Source organism: Hyaena hyaena, unplaced genomic scaffold (assembly GCF_003009895.1).
Source record: "Hyaena hyaena isolate Hyena2069 unplaced genomic scaffold, ASM300989v1 scaffold_352, whole genome shotgun sequence".
NCBI lineage: Eukaryota > Metazoa > Chordata > Mammalia > Carnivora > Hyaenidae > Hyaena > Hyaena hyaena.
In genome coordinates, this window is record NW_024080984.1 from 842,584 (window position 1) to 859,357 (window position 16,774).

The window sequence follows — 16,774 nt, forward strand, 5'->3', positions numbered from 1 at the left end:
CAATGTTTCCATATCACATGTCATGTCGTTTCTGGAAAACTCCACTGTACACTTACGAGAGAATGAGAATGCAAAAGGCACATAACGTCTTCATATTACTATGGAAATACTTTTGACTTCCCCCTGGAAAGGGTCTGAGGACCACACTTTTGAGAACCACTGTTTTAAGAGTTAACGTTAGTCAATCCAGCACCAAGTGAAAAACAGCCATGGTGTTTCACAGGCCTGAGGATTTACATAAAATTTACTTTTTCAGCAAGATGAAACAACAGTGTCCTCATTATAAAGCATACAGACAATAAACAAATAATGCCATTTTCATCAAAAGTACCTAACGTGTAGCACGTTAGGTAAAAGGATGGAGGGGTAGGGATGAGGAGGCAGCCCCGCAAGCCACTGAGACCCACCGACTTAGAAGCAAAACCGGCAGAAGACGTCGCCAAGATGGTCAGGGGATAAGAACTCTTGTTCTTAGAGTGGAAAAAAATGAGCGGGGAGAGAAAATGGTTGCCGGGGACCAGGGAGTTGCAAGAATTAGGCCGGGACAGGGGCGCGCGGCAGCTGCAACAGGCCGAAGAGAGAGAGGTGGGCCACGGGCGAGGCGTGCGGGTCACGGCCCTCGCCAGGGACCGAAGGGGTCAAAGAGACTTCTTTTCCAGTGCGACGGGGAGAAAAGAGATGGCGCGGTGCGTAGCAGGGGGCGGAGGCGGGAAGCCGGGGACCCCAAGCAAGGCGCGGAGGGTGTGGAGGTCGTCAGGGAAGAAGGACAGTTCTGTTGCTAGGCAACCGGCCCTGGGCCCGCCTCCCGCCCGCGTTGCTAGGAGACGGCGAGGCCTGGGGGGGCGGTGGAGCGGGCCCTACGTGCTGACGCTAATTGTATATGAGCGCGAGCGGCGGGCTCTCGGGTCTTTTTTAGCGCCATCTGCTCGCGGCGCCGCCTCCTGCTCCTCCCGCCGCCGCCCTGAGTCACTGCCTGCGCAGCTCCGGCCGCCTGGCTCCCCGTGCTCGCCACCGGTAACGGATGGGGGTCTGGAAGGGAAGGGGCGAACGTAGAATTGGTCAGGCGGCCTGCGCGGCGGGGAGGGACGGGGAACCGGCTGCGGGGGCCGCTGGCCTACGGGGCCTCCCGGGACGCTCAGTGAGGCCGGAGCCCGAGCGGTCCGCAGAGTTTCGTCCCCGTAGTCTGCGAGGGCCTCCGGATCGGCTGGCGCTAGACTCGGGAGCGGCCGGGGAGGCCCGAGGGCCGTGCTGCGGTGCGCCGAGGTACCCTGAGCCCCACCGGCTTCTCCGCGCGGACGGGAGCGAGGCCGCGGTTCCGCTCAGGCGCTCCGAGGCGGCGGCGGCCGTGTTGCTGGGGACCGGGAGACGTCTGGGGTGCCGGCCGGGTTCGAGCGCCGAGCCCACCGCCTACTCGGCTCCCCCGCTTTCTCCAAAATAATCCCCGGAGGGAGGCCGCTGGGGGATGGAAAGAACGGCGGAGGCTGCGAATTCCGATGGGAGGGAGGGGATGTGAAGGGACGGGGCCCGGAGGGGGCGGGGAGGCTGCGAGGCTCCTGGGCTCTCCGCCCACTGGAGGCGGCGACTGTGCTGGGAGGGGAAACCCCGGGCGGCTTCCCTAGACACGTGGCCGCCGCCTGGGCTTGATTGGAGACCCCGGTGTGGGTTGTCCTGAACTTTACTGAGAGTTGTAGGGAGGTGGTGGGATATGGAAATTAATAGTGAGTAAATAAATCCAGCCCTTGGCTTTCAAACTTCCACCTGCTTATCTTTGGTCTTAATCCTTTTATTGGTACCCGAGGGAAGTATGGATGTTAGGTGATGGGTGATGAAGCAGGGCCTCTACGGCTGGGACTTTAAAGAATTAAAGCATCTAAAATCTCATGGTAGCTGTTATTATCAAAATATTTTGTGTGTGTATACCTCCAGTACGGTTAGAATTTAGATGGGTCCTTCATATCAGGGGAGAATTTATCCTAGTTAATCTAATCCTGTAAACCGTCCTAAAATGAAAATAAACGATTTGGCCTGCAATCTTTTTAATTCTGTTAGGACTTTTGCATTCTTACAAATTAGTTCCTTTATTGAAGTTCCCTAAAATAGGTTACTTATCTAGCTGTGTTGTTTTTCCGAGGGATGGGGGCCGGGTGGAGGAAGTATGAGGTAGAAATGAAGCATTAATGTGAACTTAAATGGGCCAAGTTTGTAGCCTGGTATCTTGTCTGTGCCCCTACTTCCCATGAAAGGAGTGGCGGAATGCGGTCGCATCTGGGAGGGCTAGGCATAGAGAATGAATCCGGCTCAAGAAGCCCCTATTTTAGATCATCACTGCCTGTTAAATGATTACTAACTAGTTCTGTATTGACTGCACTTTGAAAGCTCATAACAGTGTTTGCCTGGTTTCAGAAGCGCTTTCACAAAAGTTGCTGATTTTGAAAATGGGTAGCATCAAAATATCTCTTTAAATTAATATTTAAATCCTCTTGTCGGCTTACATTAATACTTTGTACTTATTTATTTTATTTAGAAAGTAGTAGCATTGAACCTTTGGATAAGGGAAAAGCCTTATATAGAGAGCAACTTGTTTCAAGCTATTAGGAGGTAAATAAGGCTTACAGTTATCTTCTGGGACTAAGTTTCATGCTTCTTTGAAGCTGTTCAATTAATAAAACAAATTTTTTTTTTAATTAAGAAGAATTCAAATCTAAAATGGGCAGTTTACTTCTAAGAAGATTGGTTCTTTGAAGGATAGATGGAACTAAGCATTGGTTATGAAAACTTGACTTTATAGATTATCATATCAGGTCAACATTATGTTAATTTGATAAATGCAATTTTAAATTAATATCAGTTTGAACTGTGTAAATTTTATCTTTTGCAAAGTATCTATTTTTTTTTTTCTGTTTCTTTTTTTTTTTTTTTTTTTTTTTTTTACAAATAGTTTATTGTCAAATTAGTTTCTACACAAAGTATCTATTTTTGATACTGGACTTTTGACAAAATATTAAACTAATGCTAAATGTGGCACATGACTGTTCTTGTCCTCAAGAGATTAAAAAAAAATCCCAAATCCAACAACTTGTCCAGAATTAATTTAATCCAAAATGCTATTTGCCCAGTATTGTCTCCAGGTTACTGATTGGATTTTAAACTCCCCAAATTGCATTAAAAACAGCTCTTTTGTGGGCACCTGGGTGGCTCATTCAGTTCAGTGTATAACTTCTGCTCAGGTCCTCATCTTAAGGTTCATGAATTCCAGCCTTGCCTCAGGCTCTGTGCTGACAGCTCAGAGCCTGGAGCGTGCTATGGCTTCTGTGTCTCCCTCTCTCTCTGCTCCTCCCCTGCCCCCACATGGTCTTCTCTCTCTCTCAAAAATAAACTTTAAAAAAATGTAAAAAAATCTTTCAGAGGAAAAGGGGCTTGCTAAAAGAGGCATATCTATTTGACGTCAAGGTATGAAGATGTCAAAATGAAATCCATCTTTGTTTTTTGGTTTTAAATTTGAAATGCTAATGAAAATTAGAATGAATCCTGATTAGTTTTGAAAACTGATGATCAGTCTATTCAGATTCTCAAATCTGATCAAAGCTGTAATTATTTTGTTTTTATTTGATTCCTAGAGTAAATATTTTAGCATCTATGTGGACATAATATCTTAAAACATGAGCGAAACAATCATAGACCTATAATATTGAGTGAATGCTACAAAGAAGTGGGAAACAGGGAAGTATTTATAACATTCTTTTTATGAAAGACCTATTTAATGGCAGTATTAAGTGCCATTTTATATTAATTTCATCTGAATAAGAAGTTCTTGTTGGGCAGAGTAGGCGTTAGAAGGTGAGTGTTGTTGCTTTTGCCCATCCTTGTAGGTTGTTTAGTACATTGATATCAGACCACTAGATCATATTGTTGCACATGGCATAGAATGTGGCCCCTGTACTTTTGGTTACAAAAGTAACCACTTTTGCACTTTAACTGCTACGGGTTGATACATTTTTACAATTTGTTCAGAAACTTTGTACATTTTGACTTTTTTGGGAAAGGGGGCTGTAATTTTGAAGAGCTTATTACATTTAATTACCTATTACATTTAATTACACTTGATTTTCTAAGGTAAAGAGGGTACAGAAGAACACAGTAAGGATAAATAATATAACAGCACAAATTACTGTGTATTGTTAACTAATTTAATGCTTCTAGAGGTAGGTAGTATTAACATTTTAATGTGGAAATCAGTCAAAGATAACTATCCAAGGTTACATAACAGAGCAGTGATGATTTATGAGGCATTTGTATTGGTCTTTAAAGGGAGTTGCCTTGATTTAAACTCCCTTAGCTATACATCAGCGTAGAATTCATAAAGCACACTTGCTTGAGTTCTACTCTGCTCCAGGAGCAAAGCTACAGTATTTATGGTCATGGAGTGGTCCAACATGAAATTTGTTTACATATAGTTCAGTGATGGCTCCTAAGCTTTTTCTCTTTTATATATGTATGTGTGTATGTATCTGTGTATATATGTGTGTATATACATATATATACACATACATACATACACACGCATATATGTGTGTATATATATGTATTTCCCCCCACCATGTGAGTAAATTGTTTTTGTTATTGTTAGGTGAATTTTCACCAAGTTCTTAGTCTAGCCCAGGTACATTTCTCTGCTGTTGGATCAGATGATACTCTAGATAGTGAGCTCCCTTGGACAGAAGATAGGTAATGTTCTCAAATAGGAGTCCATTTGGCTTGGGTCTCAAAGACAAGTCTGTTCTAAGTCAGCTGTTGACATCCCAGAATTGAAAAAAGTGAGCCTAAAGAATATGATACTCAAACTATAAGGTTGTGTTGGAGCCAAATAAAGTTTGAGCCTCTGGACCACTGAAAATGTTATTAATAGAACAGCAGTGTCTTAAATATACATTTGATTAAAGTGTATTTGGAGGGAGATGTGAGGTCTCAGGTAAAGGGAAGTCTTAACTTTGGAATATTATTGGTTCCCTTGAACTCTTGCTTTCAGACATTTGTAATTTTTAGTGATTTTCCACACAAAGTAGTCATTTTCTGTAAAGAAATAACTAGTATATTACTATACAATATGTAACAATAGGCTGATAAGGCAGGCACTTTGATTTTTGGAATAGTGCACTGGCCATGGGTTTTGGAAGTCACAATTTAATTACTAATTTCACTTATCTTTTGTGTGTTGCTGAGCAAGTTGCTTAGTATTTTATCCACAGGTAAGGGAAGCCTTAGTCCCTTACAGAGTAGGCTTCATAAAGGTTAGTTCTCTTCTCTGAAAAAAAGGAGAGCTTATTCAGAATCCAGTTTTGTGGAATGGTGAGAAGTTACTTGATAACACATGTCTGGACATCTAGCAACTGCAAGACCACAAAATAATCAGTTTGTGGTCTAATTCACTCGTTTTCCCTCTTTGTTCAATGAAGATTTTCTTTGTGTACACAAGATTTGCTTTCAGTCCCAATATCATGAGCTATGTCTTTCAATTGAAGGCTTCCAGATATTACATATATTGGGTAGTGAATTCAGTCTTTTATTATAGAGTGCCCTTTTTATTTCTAGTAATGCTATTCCTTAAAGTTTATTTTTCTTAGTGTTAATACAATGATGCTGGCTTCCTTTTGGTTAGGATTATATTTTACTTGGCAACTCTGTATCCTTATGTTATAGGTGTGTGTGTTATAAATGGAATGTAGTTGGATTTTCTTAAATCCTCTCTGACTTTTTAATGGGAGTTTTAGTTGATTTACATTGAACATAATTATTATGATGTTTAGGTTTTAAATATTATTTTTTGTGCCTTTTGTCCAACCTATTTTTATTTTAGGTTGGTATAAAAATATAAATTTAAATTATTTTTCTTCTACTTTGGAAATTGTATGTTTGGTTTATAATCCTTTGCAAGTCATCCTAGAAATTACAACATGCCTACTTAAGAACATAAGAATACTTCAATCCATTACTCCCCTCTCCCCCCACCCCAGCTTGGTGGTGGTTTTAATTTTTACCCACTATGCAGTGGTGGTATTTTAAAATGTTTATTTAGATAAATGCAGTCATCCTTTTTGTCCCTTACTTCTTTTTGCAAATGCATCTTCCATTTGGGATTGCTTGCCTTCTGCCTGAAGAGTATACTTAATAGAATGTATTAGTGAGAGTGCTAGAGGTGGGTTTTTTTTTTTTTTTTTCTAGAAAGTGTCTATTTCACTTTCATTCTTAGAGGATGTTGTAGTTGGGTATAATATTCTAAATTCCTTGGCTCTTTTTAGCAAGTTGAGGATTCTGTTGTCTTTTGATGTCTGTTGAAGAGAAGACAGCTGTCTTTCTTTTCTGGCTTTAAAATTAACCTGAATCTTTTCTCTTTGTGCTTTTGAGGTGACTAAAAGACTTCTGTGTCTTTAATGTCTTGCTTTTTCACTGATATCAGTGTGGGTTTCTTTTTTATTTATCCTGATTAGGATTTGTAGGGCTGTCTTCAATAATTCTGGAAAATTGTTATCTATTAATTTTTTAAAATGTTTTGTGCATTCTCTTCTCTACTCCTAGAGCTTGTATTGAATATTTGTGAGACTTTATTGTATTCTCAAATATCATTTAACATCAGTATTTTACATCCTTTAGTGTCTGCCATATTTTGGAAGATTTCTTCTAAGCGTGCTTCCCTCAGTTATCTTTCTAGCTGTGTTTAGTCTACTGATCAACCTGCCCCTTTTCTTCCCCCCACCAAGATTATTTAAATTCAAGTTAGTTAACATATGGTGTAGTGTAGTAGTATTCGAGTAGAATTTAGTGATTCCTCAGTTTTATGTAACATGCCGTGCTCCTCACAAGTACCCTCCTTAATGCCCCCCACCCATTTAGCCCACTCTCCCTCCAGCAACCTCAGTTTGTTCTCTATAGTTAAGAGTCTCTTATGGTTTGCTTCCCTCTCTGTTTATATCTTGTTTTATTTTTCCTTCCCTTCCGCTATGTTCATCTGTTTTGTTTCTTAAATTCCACATATGAGTGAAATCATAAAGTATTTGTATTTCTCTGATTTATTTTGCTTAGCATAATATACTCTAGCTCCACATCATGGCAGATGGAAAGATTTCATTCTTTTTGATGGCTGAGTAATATTCCTGTGTGTGTGTGTGTGTGTGTGTGTGTGTGTGTGTGTGTGTGTGTTTATACATGTGTGCACACATACACCTTATTTATCCATTCATCAGTTGATGGACATTTGGGCTCTTTCCATAATTTGGCTGTTGATAGTACTGCTGTAAACACTGGGCGGCATTGTGCCCCTTTGAATCAGTATTTTTGTATCCTTTGGATAAATACCTAGTAGTGCAGTTGCTGTGTGGTAGGGTGGTTCTATTTTTAACTTTTTGAGGAGCCTCCATACTGGTTTCCATAGTGTCTGCACCAGTTTGCATTCCCACTGACAGTGCAAGAGGGTTTGCCTTTCTCCTCATCATCACCAGCAACTGTTGCTTCCTCAGTTAATTTTAGCCATTCTGACAGGTGTGAAGTGGTATCTCATTGTGGTTTTGATAAGTATTTCCATGATGATAAGTGAAGATAAACCTCCTCATTTAGTTTGATTTCCCTTATTTCTATTTCTAGAAGTTCCATTTAGTTCCTTGCCAAATTTGCCATATTACTTTTAGAGATGACCATTCTTTGCAGATACTAAGCATGGTTATTTATGTATGATTATAGTTATAAGTTCGTTTATAGGCCTTTTGACAGTATTTAAGTCTTTAGGACAGATTTCGGTTGTATCCTTTTCTCTTTCCCTTCTTGCTCTTGAAAACTTGTATGAATTATTTGAGGTCTAGGATGCAGGTGCCTTTCACTTAACATTTGGATATGTAGGTGCTTTCAGGCAGAGACTGCTTTGAGCCTGTGACTGGAGGTTTGGGGACCACACTGATAAAGCGAATCTGGGCTTTTGTTCAAGCAAACTGCTTTATTATCCCTGATAATATAGCACTTTGGGGCTCCTGTTTAAAATTTTTTTTTTTTAATGTTTTATTTATTTCTAGGAGAGAGAGAGACAGCGTGAGCAGGGGGAGGGTCGGAGAGAGAGGGAGTCACAGACTCTGAAACAGGCTCCAGGCTCTGAGCTGGCAGTCAGCACAGAGCCCGACGCGGGGCTCGAACCCACGGACCGCGAGATCATGACCTAAGCGAAAGTCGGACGCTTAACCGACTAAGCCACCCAGGCGCCCCATTGGGGCTCCTGTTTAATGTGGAGTGTTGCTATAAAGATTTCTTCCCACCTTGGATAGGTCCAGGGCTTTTGATTTCACCTCTCATAGTTAAAACTGAAATTCAAATTTGAGATTGGCAGTTGTTCTCAGTGTCTTAGTTTCTGATTATCATTTTGCTTTTAGTTTTGGGTTAGTAATTCCTTATTGTCTTACTAGTGTTTTCCTCGATTTTAAGATTTTAATAGATATTTATTCTGTACTTTGAATTATTTTTTATTGGTAGAGTAGGTCTACAAAATTTAGCTTGTCACTGCTAGAAATGGAAATTCTTCAGATCTCTTAGCAATTTCATGTCCAATAAATAAAATTCTCATTGATTGTTTAATGTTGGATGCAGTAAAAAATAACTAATGTAGGTATTGGCTGAAACCTGTGTTTCTCCATGTGATCTGAGTATCTGAGAACCACCTACCTCAGAAGCTGGGTTTCTTGTTTACGATGCAGATTTTTGGGTCTACTGTCTCAGACCTGTTCGTTCAGAATCTGGGCATGGGAATCAATCTTTTTTCTTTTAAATGAACTTATTTGTAATGTTAGATTTACAGAAAAATTGTAGAGATACTCCAGAGTTACTATATGCCCCTTACCCAGTTTTCCTTAATGTTAACATCTTATGTTACCATGGACATTCACTGGTCAGTCTGTACATTTTAACAATCATCTCAGCAACTGTTTTACAGAATACTGACCCTGTGCTAAGATAATTAAAAATGGACAGAATTCAAAAGTAGCTTATGTTTATTAAGGGTTTAGTAGATACCAAATACAATCTTTTATGAGTTTGCATCTTTATAAGAGCAATTCAGTGAAGGAACAGTTTTTTTTCTTTTTTTTTTTCTTTTTTTGTCGATGGTAATTAAGACTAGAAGTTGTTTGCCTGAGCTAGATTTTTATGAAGCTGGTGTCAACCCAGATGATTGGAGTATAAAATTAGGCCTGCTTTAAAAAAACAAAAATGTGTACAACCAAGAAATCTGATTTAGCTAGAGTGGGGAGATTGGAGAAGGCCTCTACAAAGAAGTAAATGCCATCCTGTCATTGAATCATCTTTAATAAAGAATCAAAACAATTTCATTTTAAGAATTTAAATGTAACTCCACAAAGCAGTGTAGCCATTTTTCTGAGTACATGTTAACATGTTATACAGATTTTAATTTAGAAGTTTTGGGGAGCTTATTTCATATTTTTGATAATTGTTGGACTTACTAGACTATATATTCAACCCAGCAAATTTGAAAATGTTAGCAAAATGTATTCATATATGGGAAAACCAAATAATGGAAAATGAAACACAAGTTCTCATTTTTTTTTTTTTCAGGTTTAATGAATATTGTTTCTTACTGTCTCTTAGAAAACAGTCATGTTATTTATTTATTAATTCATTTAAAAAATGTTTCACATTTACATCCAAGTTAGCATATAGTGCAACAGTGATTTCAGGAGTAGATTCCATAATGCCCCTTACCCGTTTAGCCCCTCCCCCCTCCTGCAACCCTTCCAGCAACCCACTGTTTGTTCTCCTTACTCAAGACTCTCCGTAAGTTCTCATTTTCTCCTGGTCTTAGTAGACCAGGTTAGGTTTCTGGTATATCTTTACAGAAATGTTTTATTCATAAACCATGTGCATATTCATATGTATATACACATTCTTGTCCAGGTTGAATTTTGCCATGCACTCTGTGCTCTTTCCATATCAACTTACATCTGCTTTAGTTTTGACTGCAGACCGTTTTATTATATGCATATTCCATGCTATCACTAAGTTTATTTTTGATGAGGTAAGTAATTGCAGCTGCTGTGCATGTAAGCTGTATGTGTACCTTGAAGGATGCAGTGATTGGCAAAAGCACATATAATCCCTTAAATATGAATCTTGTGCTCTGGTTAGTTGGGAGAGATAGACCTTAGTCAAATAACACTAATCTGCAATTACAAACTTGAGACATTTTATGATGGAAAGAAATAGAGCTTTATAGGAGTGTGTACAACCAAGAAATTATTTAGCCAGAATGTACAGGTTGGAGAAGTCTCTGAAAAATAAAACTTTGAGCTAAGAGCCAAAGGATGTGTTAACTGACATTGTGGAAGAACCTTCTAGGCCAACATGAAAAGCCACAGGCTCTTAGATTCATAATTTTTTTTTCATGTTAGAGTCTTACAAATGAATAAGGCTGGAGATGGACATTTTAAGGTTTTTTTTGTTTTGTTTTGTTTTTAAATATTCCTATGGCCAAAGTACTCTTCAGAAAGAAAATAGTTTATGGAAACACTAGCCACATTTAAGAATGCAAAAGCCCATGGGGCTTCTCGGTGGCTGGCTCGGTTGGTTAAGCCTCCCACTTCAGCTCAGGCCATGAACTCATGGTTCATGAGTTTGAGCCCGGCATCTCTCTCTCTCTCTCTCTCAAAAATAAATTAAACATTAAAAAGAATGCATATTCACCACCATTTTCCCTGCATTAAAAGAAAATCCTTGCTGATTTGATAGACAGACTAGAATCCTACCTGTATTTCTTTGACTAATTTTTCTTATTTTTGAATTAATATTTCTTCATTATTGTTTGGTAAGTATTTTGTTAATGTTGGCTAATTAATTACCCAGCATCACTAGAGAAATTTATTAATGCTATTAGAAAAATTGAGTAAATACATTATTAGGAAGAAGTATTTTCTTCATAATTTGTCTAACATCTGAATATTGGATCAGTAATAATACTCCAAATATTAGCACTTGACTGATAAAATCAGTAACTCCTTAACCCTTTAAGTAATAAGCATATAAAACATGCTGATAAGAGGAATCACATCTTGTAGTATTTTGAGAGTTAAAGTTTTAATTTTTAAAAGATTAAAGGGGCACCTGAGTGGCTCAGTTGGTTGTGTCCCACTTCAGCTCAGGTCATGATCTCACTGCCTGTGAGTTCAAGCCCCCGGCACAGAGCCTGGAGACTGCTTTGGATTCTGTGTCTCCCTTTCTGCCCTCCCCTGACTCATGCTGTCTCTCTCTGTCTTAAAAAAAAAAAAAAACATTAAAAAAAGTAATAACAGATTAAAAACTTGATTTTAATGTGGGATCCTAAGCTTGGTTTAGATTATTTTTTTGGTAATTTGTGCATTACCTGTGGCATTGAGCCATTTTTCTACCTGAATATAACACATTTTACCTTAGGTTTTATTTTTCTAAAAGCCATAGTCTCTCAGTTAATGCGGTACTTATCTATTATAAGAAAGAATTTAGGATATACTAGAATGTACTCTGATCAATTCTAACAGTGTTGACATCAGGTAACCAAGAGTTTGTTGACAATATGCCAGCGTATCTAGGGTAGCCTGGGGGCGTGGTGGTTATCAGTAATAAAACACGAGGCGCAGTTGAAGAGATGAGGAAGGTTTGCTTGATATAGGTTGGGACCCAGAGCTTTATAGCAGTCGTTAAGTTGTTTAAAGGGCTTATGTTTGATACAAGAATTATTAAACTTTTAAAAGAGATCTTCAGGAGGGCATAATGAGTACAATAGGTGGCAGATTTGGGCATATATATAAATTTTTGTTGTTATTGTTAACATTGACCTTTCTCTCCATAGATATTTGGAGTTCTTGCAACATGGCAGACATTGACAAGTAAGTGCCAGATAACTGGTTTTTTGTTGTTTTTTTCCATTCCCACAGAATGGCTTCACTTTGTACTGTAATATGGTTAACAGTAGTATTAATAACATGCAAATGTGTGGTAATGACTGTTTAAGACCTGCTATTATAAAAGTCGGATACAGCATATCTAAGACAAAATATCGTATATATATTCATTGTGAAAAATACAGTAAACCATTTGCCAGTGTTTATTCTTAGGAAAGTGCTGAGCACCATAATGAATCATAAATACTTACAAAATTCATTTTCCCATACATGTATTTCCCAAAGGTTTTACTCTACAGTGTAATGTATCATACATACAAGATAAGAAGTGTGTAAAATGCATATGTAGAGCTTAAAGAATATTAGGATGTTTATATTCAAGTTTTTAAAAGTACAACGTTAACTATTTGAAGGCCAGTGTCCACCTTCTCACTTGCATCCTCCCACCTTTCCAGACGTGTAAATACTGTCTTGGCTTTTGTCTAATTCATTTCTTTGTTTTTCTTTAGATTTTTAACATCTACACATTCTCAATCAGTGTTTCATTTTTAACACCTACACATTCTTAATCAGTGTTTCATTTTGAAAATCTGAATAACAGTCACTAACTTAGCTGCATAAAGAGAAAAGCAATATTACAACTGTTAGTTGAAGCCTCCAAGGTAGGAAAATAAAAAGCAAAAAGATTATCTGGGTCATACTCTGGCTTCAGCTTTCCTCAATCAAGACTTCGTTGGGCAAGGTCATGCACTCTAGAAACAGGTTTAATGAAGTTGGCTTCTGGCAGGGTTCTAGTGTGGATGGATATCTTGAGGAAATATGGTAAGGGAGAATGTGCGAACTGCACTATTTGTTGCTTATTTAAGTTATGATTTCCCGTAACTTAAAAGCGGATTAAAACAGTACATTTAGGCATGGAGGCCGTATGTTACAACTATCCACAAGTTGTGGGCAGCAGATCATGGAGGTAAGAAGCCAGGAAATTTAGCACAAGGGCATCAAATTCAAGTACATTTAAGAATCTGGCCAGTCCTTCCACACATAAAAAGATTGGCAGTAGGTATTTTAGTGATAATGGCTTTCAAAGTGCTCTCCTGTATTGCACTGCTCCAATTTGGACTGCTTAACCTTGGTTATACACTTGTCATTGTGGATCTATTTTATTATCTTCCTGGGTTTTGTTCCTTTTCTTTTGTTCCTTCTCTTGGGTTTGCTGTTTCCCAGGTTATTTTCTTTTGGTTCTTTAGTACTTTCTTGGGCAAGTACAAGGGAAATAAATTATTTTGAGATCTGACATAACTGAAAATGACTAGTCTATCCTTATGTTTGATAGTTTGAGTGTAGACAAGTGTAGACTTCTAATTTGAGAATCCATTTCTTCAGAAATTTGAAGGCATTGCTCCATTGTCCGTAGTAGAAGGGAAATAAATTATTTTGAGATATGACCTGACTGAAAATGACTAAACTATCCTTAATGTTTGGTAGTTTGACTGTAGAATTGTAATTTGGGGATCCTGTTTCTTCAGAAATTTGAAGGCATTGCTCCATTGTTACTTTGCTTCCAGTATTGCTTGTTGAAGTTCAAAGTCATTATAATAATTCTTGATCACTGTAATGTGACACTTTTTGTCTTAAATATATACATATATATTTATTTCTGGAAGCTACTCTGGCTTCAGAGTTCTGAAATTTTCACATTGTTATATCTGTTTTTTAAATTTCTTGTGTTAGGCATTCACTGGTGGACCCTTTCAATCTGGCAACTTGATGCCTTTCAGTTCTGGGGAATATTCTTATTTTGTTGATTGTCTTGTTTCTGTTTTCTCTTTCTGGAGCTCCTATTATGTTGTATGTTGAACTGCTTCTAATTATCTTTTGTCTTATTTTCCATCTTTATCTCTTGCTCTTCTTTCTGGGCAAAGCTGAAGAAACTTTATCTTTCAACTCTTGTATTGAGTTTCTAAATTTCTGTTGTTTTAGTTTTCAGGAGTGTCTTTGCTCTCTGTTCCTGTTTTTATAGCATCTTGTTCCTATTTCATTGATTGTAATATATTTTCTCTGGATTGTCCTATCTTTTCTCTGAATGTTTTTCCTCTGTATAGTATGTTTGCTCTTAAATTTTTCTTTCCCCTATTTGTTTTTGTCTCCACGTTACAGCCTTTCTCAAATAGGAGATAATATACTTGATTGTCTGCTAAGATTGGGGTGGGGAGAACATGCAATTGAGGGATGTTTAAAAAAGTTTGAAAAATTTGACTGTTGGAGAGGGAAGGCTTTTAATTTAGATTGTACTGTAAGGGTCATCAGGGTAGGCGTTTGTTGTAAGAAATCCCCATTGTCAGAAAGCTGTTTTTTTCCCTGGGCTGCTCAGATACCCCAGGGAAGAGTATCTGGGTAAAGATCTGGCTTTCAGTGTTGTGGAACCCAAATTAGGGAAAGGTTGCTAGGGAAGGGTCGCTACAGTCAGCACTCTAGTGTGATACAGTCCTACATCTGAGAAACTCTTGGCTGTATCTGTGGTTTAGGAGGCTGAGTTCTCAGTTAAACCCTTTCCAGAGAAGAAACTGCCACGCTTCTGCTAGATAGAGGGAGAGGATCCGAGGATTTAACTACTTAGCTCTTTTTGCTTAGTGCCCTATTTTCTCCACTTTCAGTCCCCCAGCCCTCGCTCCAGAAGTGTCCTTTTTAAGATTCTGTATTTGGGCTAGTTTTCAGCTTTTCCTATTGCTAACCTAAGGATTTCAATTCTCAGTTAAGTTGCTGCTTTTGTCTGCTTGTCCTTCAATGTTTGTCTGTTTTAAAACCCCTTTATCATAATTGTAGTAGGGCTTTTGGAAGGACTAAGATCAGAGGAGTATGTGCAATCTGCCTTCTTAACCTTGCAACCCTCATTTTGTTTTAAACTTTAAAAAAAAAAAGAATAAATTGGTCGTGACAGCTTAATTTCTCACCATCCCCTTATTTAATTTTAGAATGCCTGTGAGCCCTCGGAGGATGGGAGGAAGGGAGAATTAAAGCATACATCAGCAAACTTTCTCTATAAAGGACCTAATTTATAAATATTTAGGCATCTTGGGCCATGTGGTCTCATTGTAGTTACTCAACTCTGCTGTTGTAGTGTGAAAGCAACCATAGGCCATACATAAATTAATGTGGCTGTGTTGCAGTAATGGTTTATTTATAAAAATAGTGGGCTATATTTGATCATGTTTGTGGACTCCTCTTTTAAAGCCTTAAGATACAGATGTTCAGTAAATTAATAAAATCACACTGGAGGAATAGTTACGCCATGTGGTCTTTACTGGCCCTTAAATCTGGGTGTGTTTAAGTTTATATTAAATCAAAGATAATTTCGGAAATAATCTGTATTTCTGATGGGAAGCTTGAGATTCTTTCCCTTCGTTTATAGGAACATAAATTTTGCTGGGAGAATACAGTTGACCATCTCTGTATTTGTCCCCATATGAAAATTAGTATTTGTCTCTATATGAAAATTAATTTTTCAAATATTGTTTCTAAACATGGAAGTAACTAAATCTCTAAAGCAGATATTAAAATGTAAAATCACACAAGGAATTATATGAAGACTTATATATTGACTTTGATATCCTTTTTTCCCTTAATTCCTATTCAAATTGTATGTTCAAAAACTAGATTTTTCAGATGAAATGGGAAGAATTTTATCTTTCCATTTTGTCCTTCTCTTTCAATGGTGCCATCCTCCTGGCTTTGCTCTAAGCATGAAGTAGACTCAGGTCTTCTTAACTTTTTGCCCATCTCTACTATGAAGTAAAGAAAAAGGAGGAAAGTCCAAAGATAGTACAGGTCAATGTGATTGCTCCATAGCCTTCAGGGATCCAGATCTTTGTTTTTCTAAGCTCCCTCATTCTGTTGACTTTTATTCTCTCTCTAGGATGCCTCATGGTCCAACATGGCTGTTGGAACTCTAGTCATTACATCCCTATTCTAGGGAGGGAGCAAGATGAGAAAGGCCTCCTAGCTGTCTACCATCCTGTAAAGGAGGCTTACTTAAAGTTTTGTACGACTTTTTAACTCCGTGCCCAAACAGAGCCACATAAGCCACCTAGCTAAAAGGTAGCTAAAAGGTAGGCTGAGAAATGTAGATTTTTAAAGCTTGGTGTATTGTCTTCTCCTATAAAATCAGGATGCTGTTACTCAGAGTGAAATCAGTGGATATTGGGTAGAGAGCACATACTTCCTGACCTCACATTCCCTGTACCAAAACCTACCAAACCACATTTTTAAAGCTTGAAATAGAGGGATGCCTCCCTGGCTCAGTTGGTAGAACATGTCACTTTTGATCTCAGGTTGTGAGTTCGAGCCCCAGGATGGGTGTAGAGATTACGTAAAAGTAAAATCTTAAAAAAAAAAAAAAAAATGTGTGAAATATAAACTTTACATTTGACCATGTGCTTTTAAATGAAATTTTATGTATTTCCAGTTTGTGCTTGTTTACATATGAAGTTAGAAAGAGAACTGAATTACCTTTTGAATTTCCTATTTCATATTTTTGAAAGAGGCATATTAACCTAGAAAATAAATTGAAGTTTTTCTATAATTTTTTATTTATTTTTTGGCAATTGGTACATTTGAACCTTGGTGTGATACTATGATATTGTAGCAAAGAACAGTCTGAACTTGATCAAGATTTGGATGATGTTGAAGAAGTAGAAGAAGAAGAAACTGGTGAAGAAACAAAAATCAAAGGTATTATTTTAAATTACTTCAGGAGCCAGTGATTTCTGGCACATATCTTCTAGAGGGTAGTAACAAACACTGTTCTCTTTTGGATCCTTGTTTACCTTACCCACATAGCCCATACCTCTAGTTCA

At 38.1% G+C, this 16,774-nt stretch overlaps 1 protein-coding gene across 4 annotated transcripts in view; it reads left to right on the forward strand.

Moving 5' to 3' along the window:
• The first annotated feature begins 903 nt into the window (after positions 1 to 903).
• The window catches only part of NAP1L1 (nucleosome assembly protein 1 like 1), a 32,936-nt gene continuing 17,065 nt past the window's right edge, over positions 904 to 16,774 (forward strand). For 2 of the 4 annotated variants that reach the window (XM_039249918.1, XM_039249919.1), the window contains exons 1-3: positions 905 to 1,014; positions 11,870 to 11,906; positions 16,564 to 16,649. In XM_039249918.1, the coding sequence (XP_039105849.1) occupies positions 11,890 to 11,906; positions 16,564 to 16,649 (103 nt within the window). In that variant the 5' untranslated portion in view covers positions 905 to 1,014; positions 11,870 to 11,889. Of the gene's footprint in view, positions 1,015 to 11,869; positions 11,907 to 16,563; positions 16,650 to 16,774 lie in introns of all 4 variants that reach the window. The other 2 variants (XM_039249920.1, XM_039249922.1) reach the window with 2 other exon arrangements.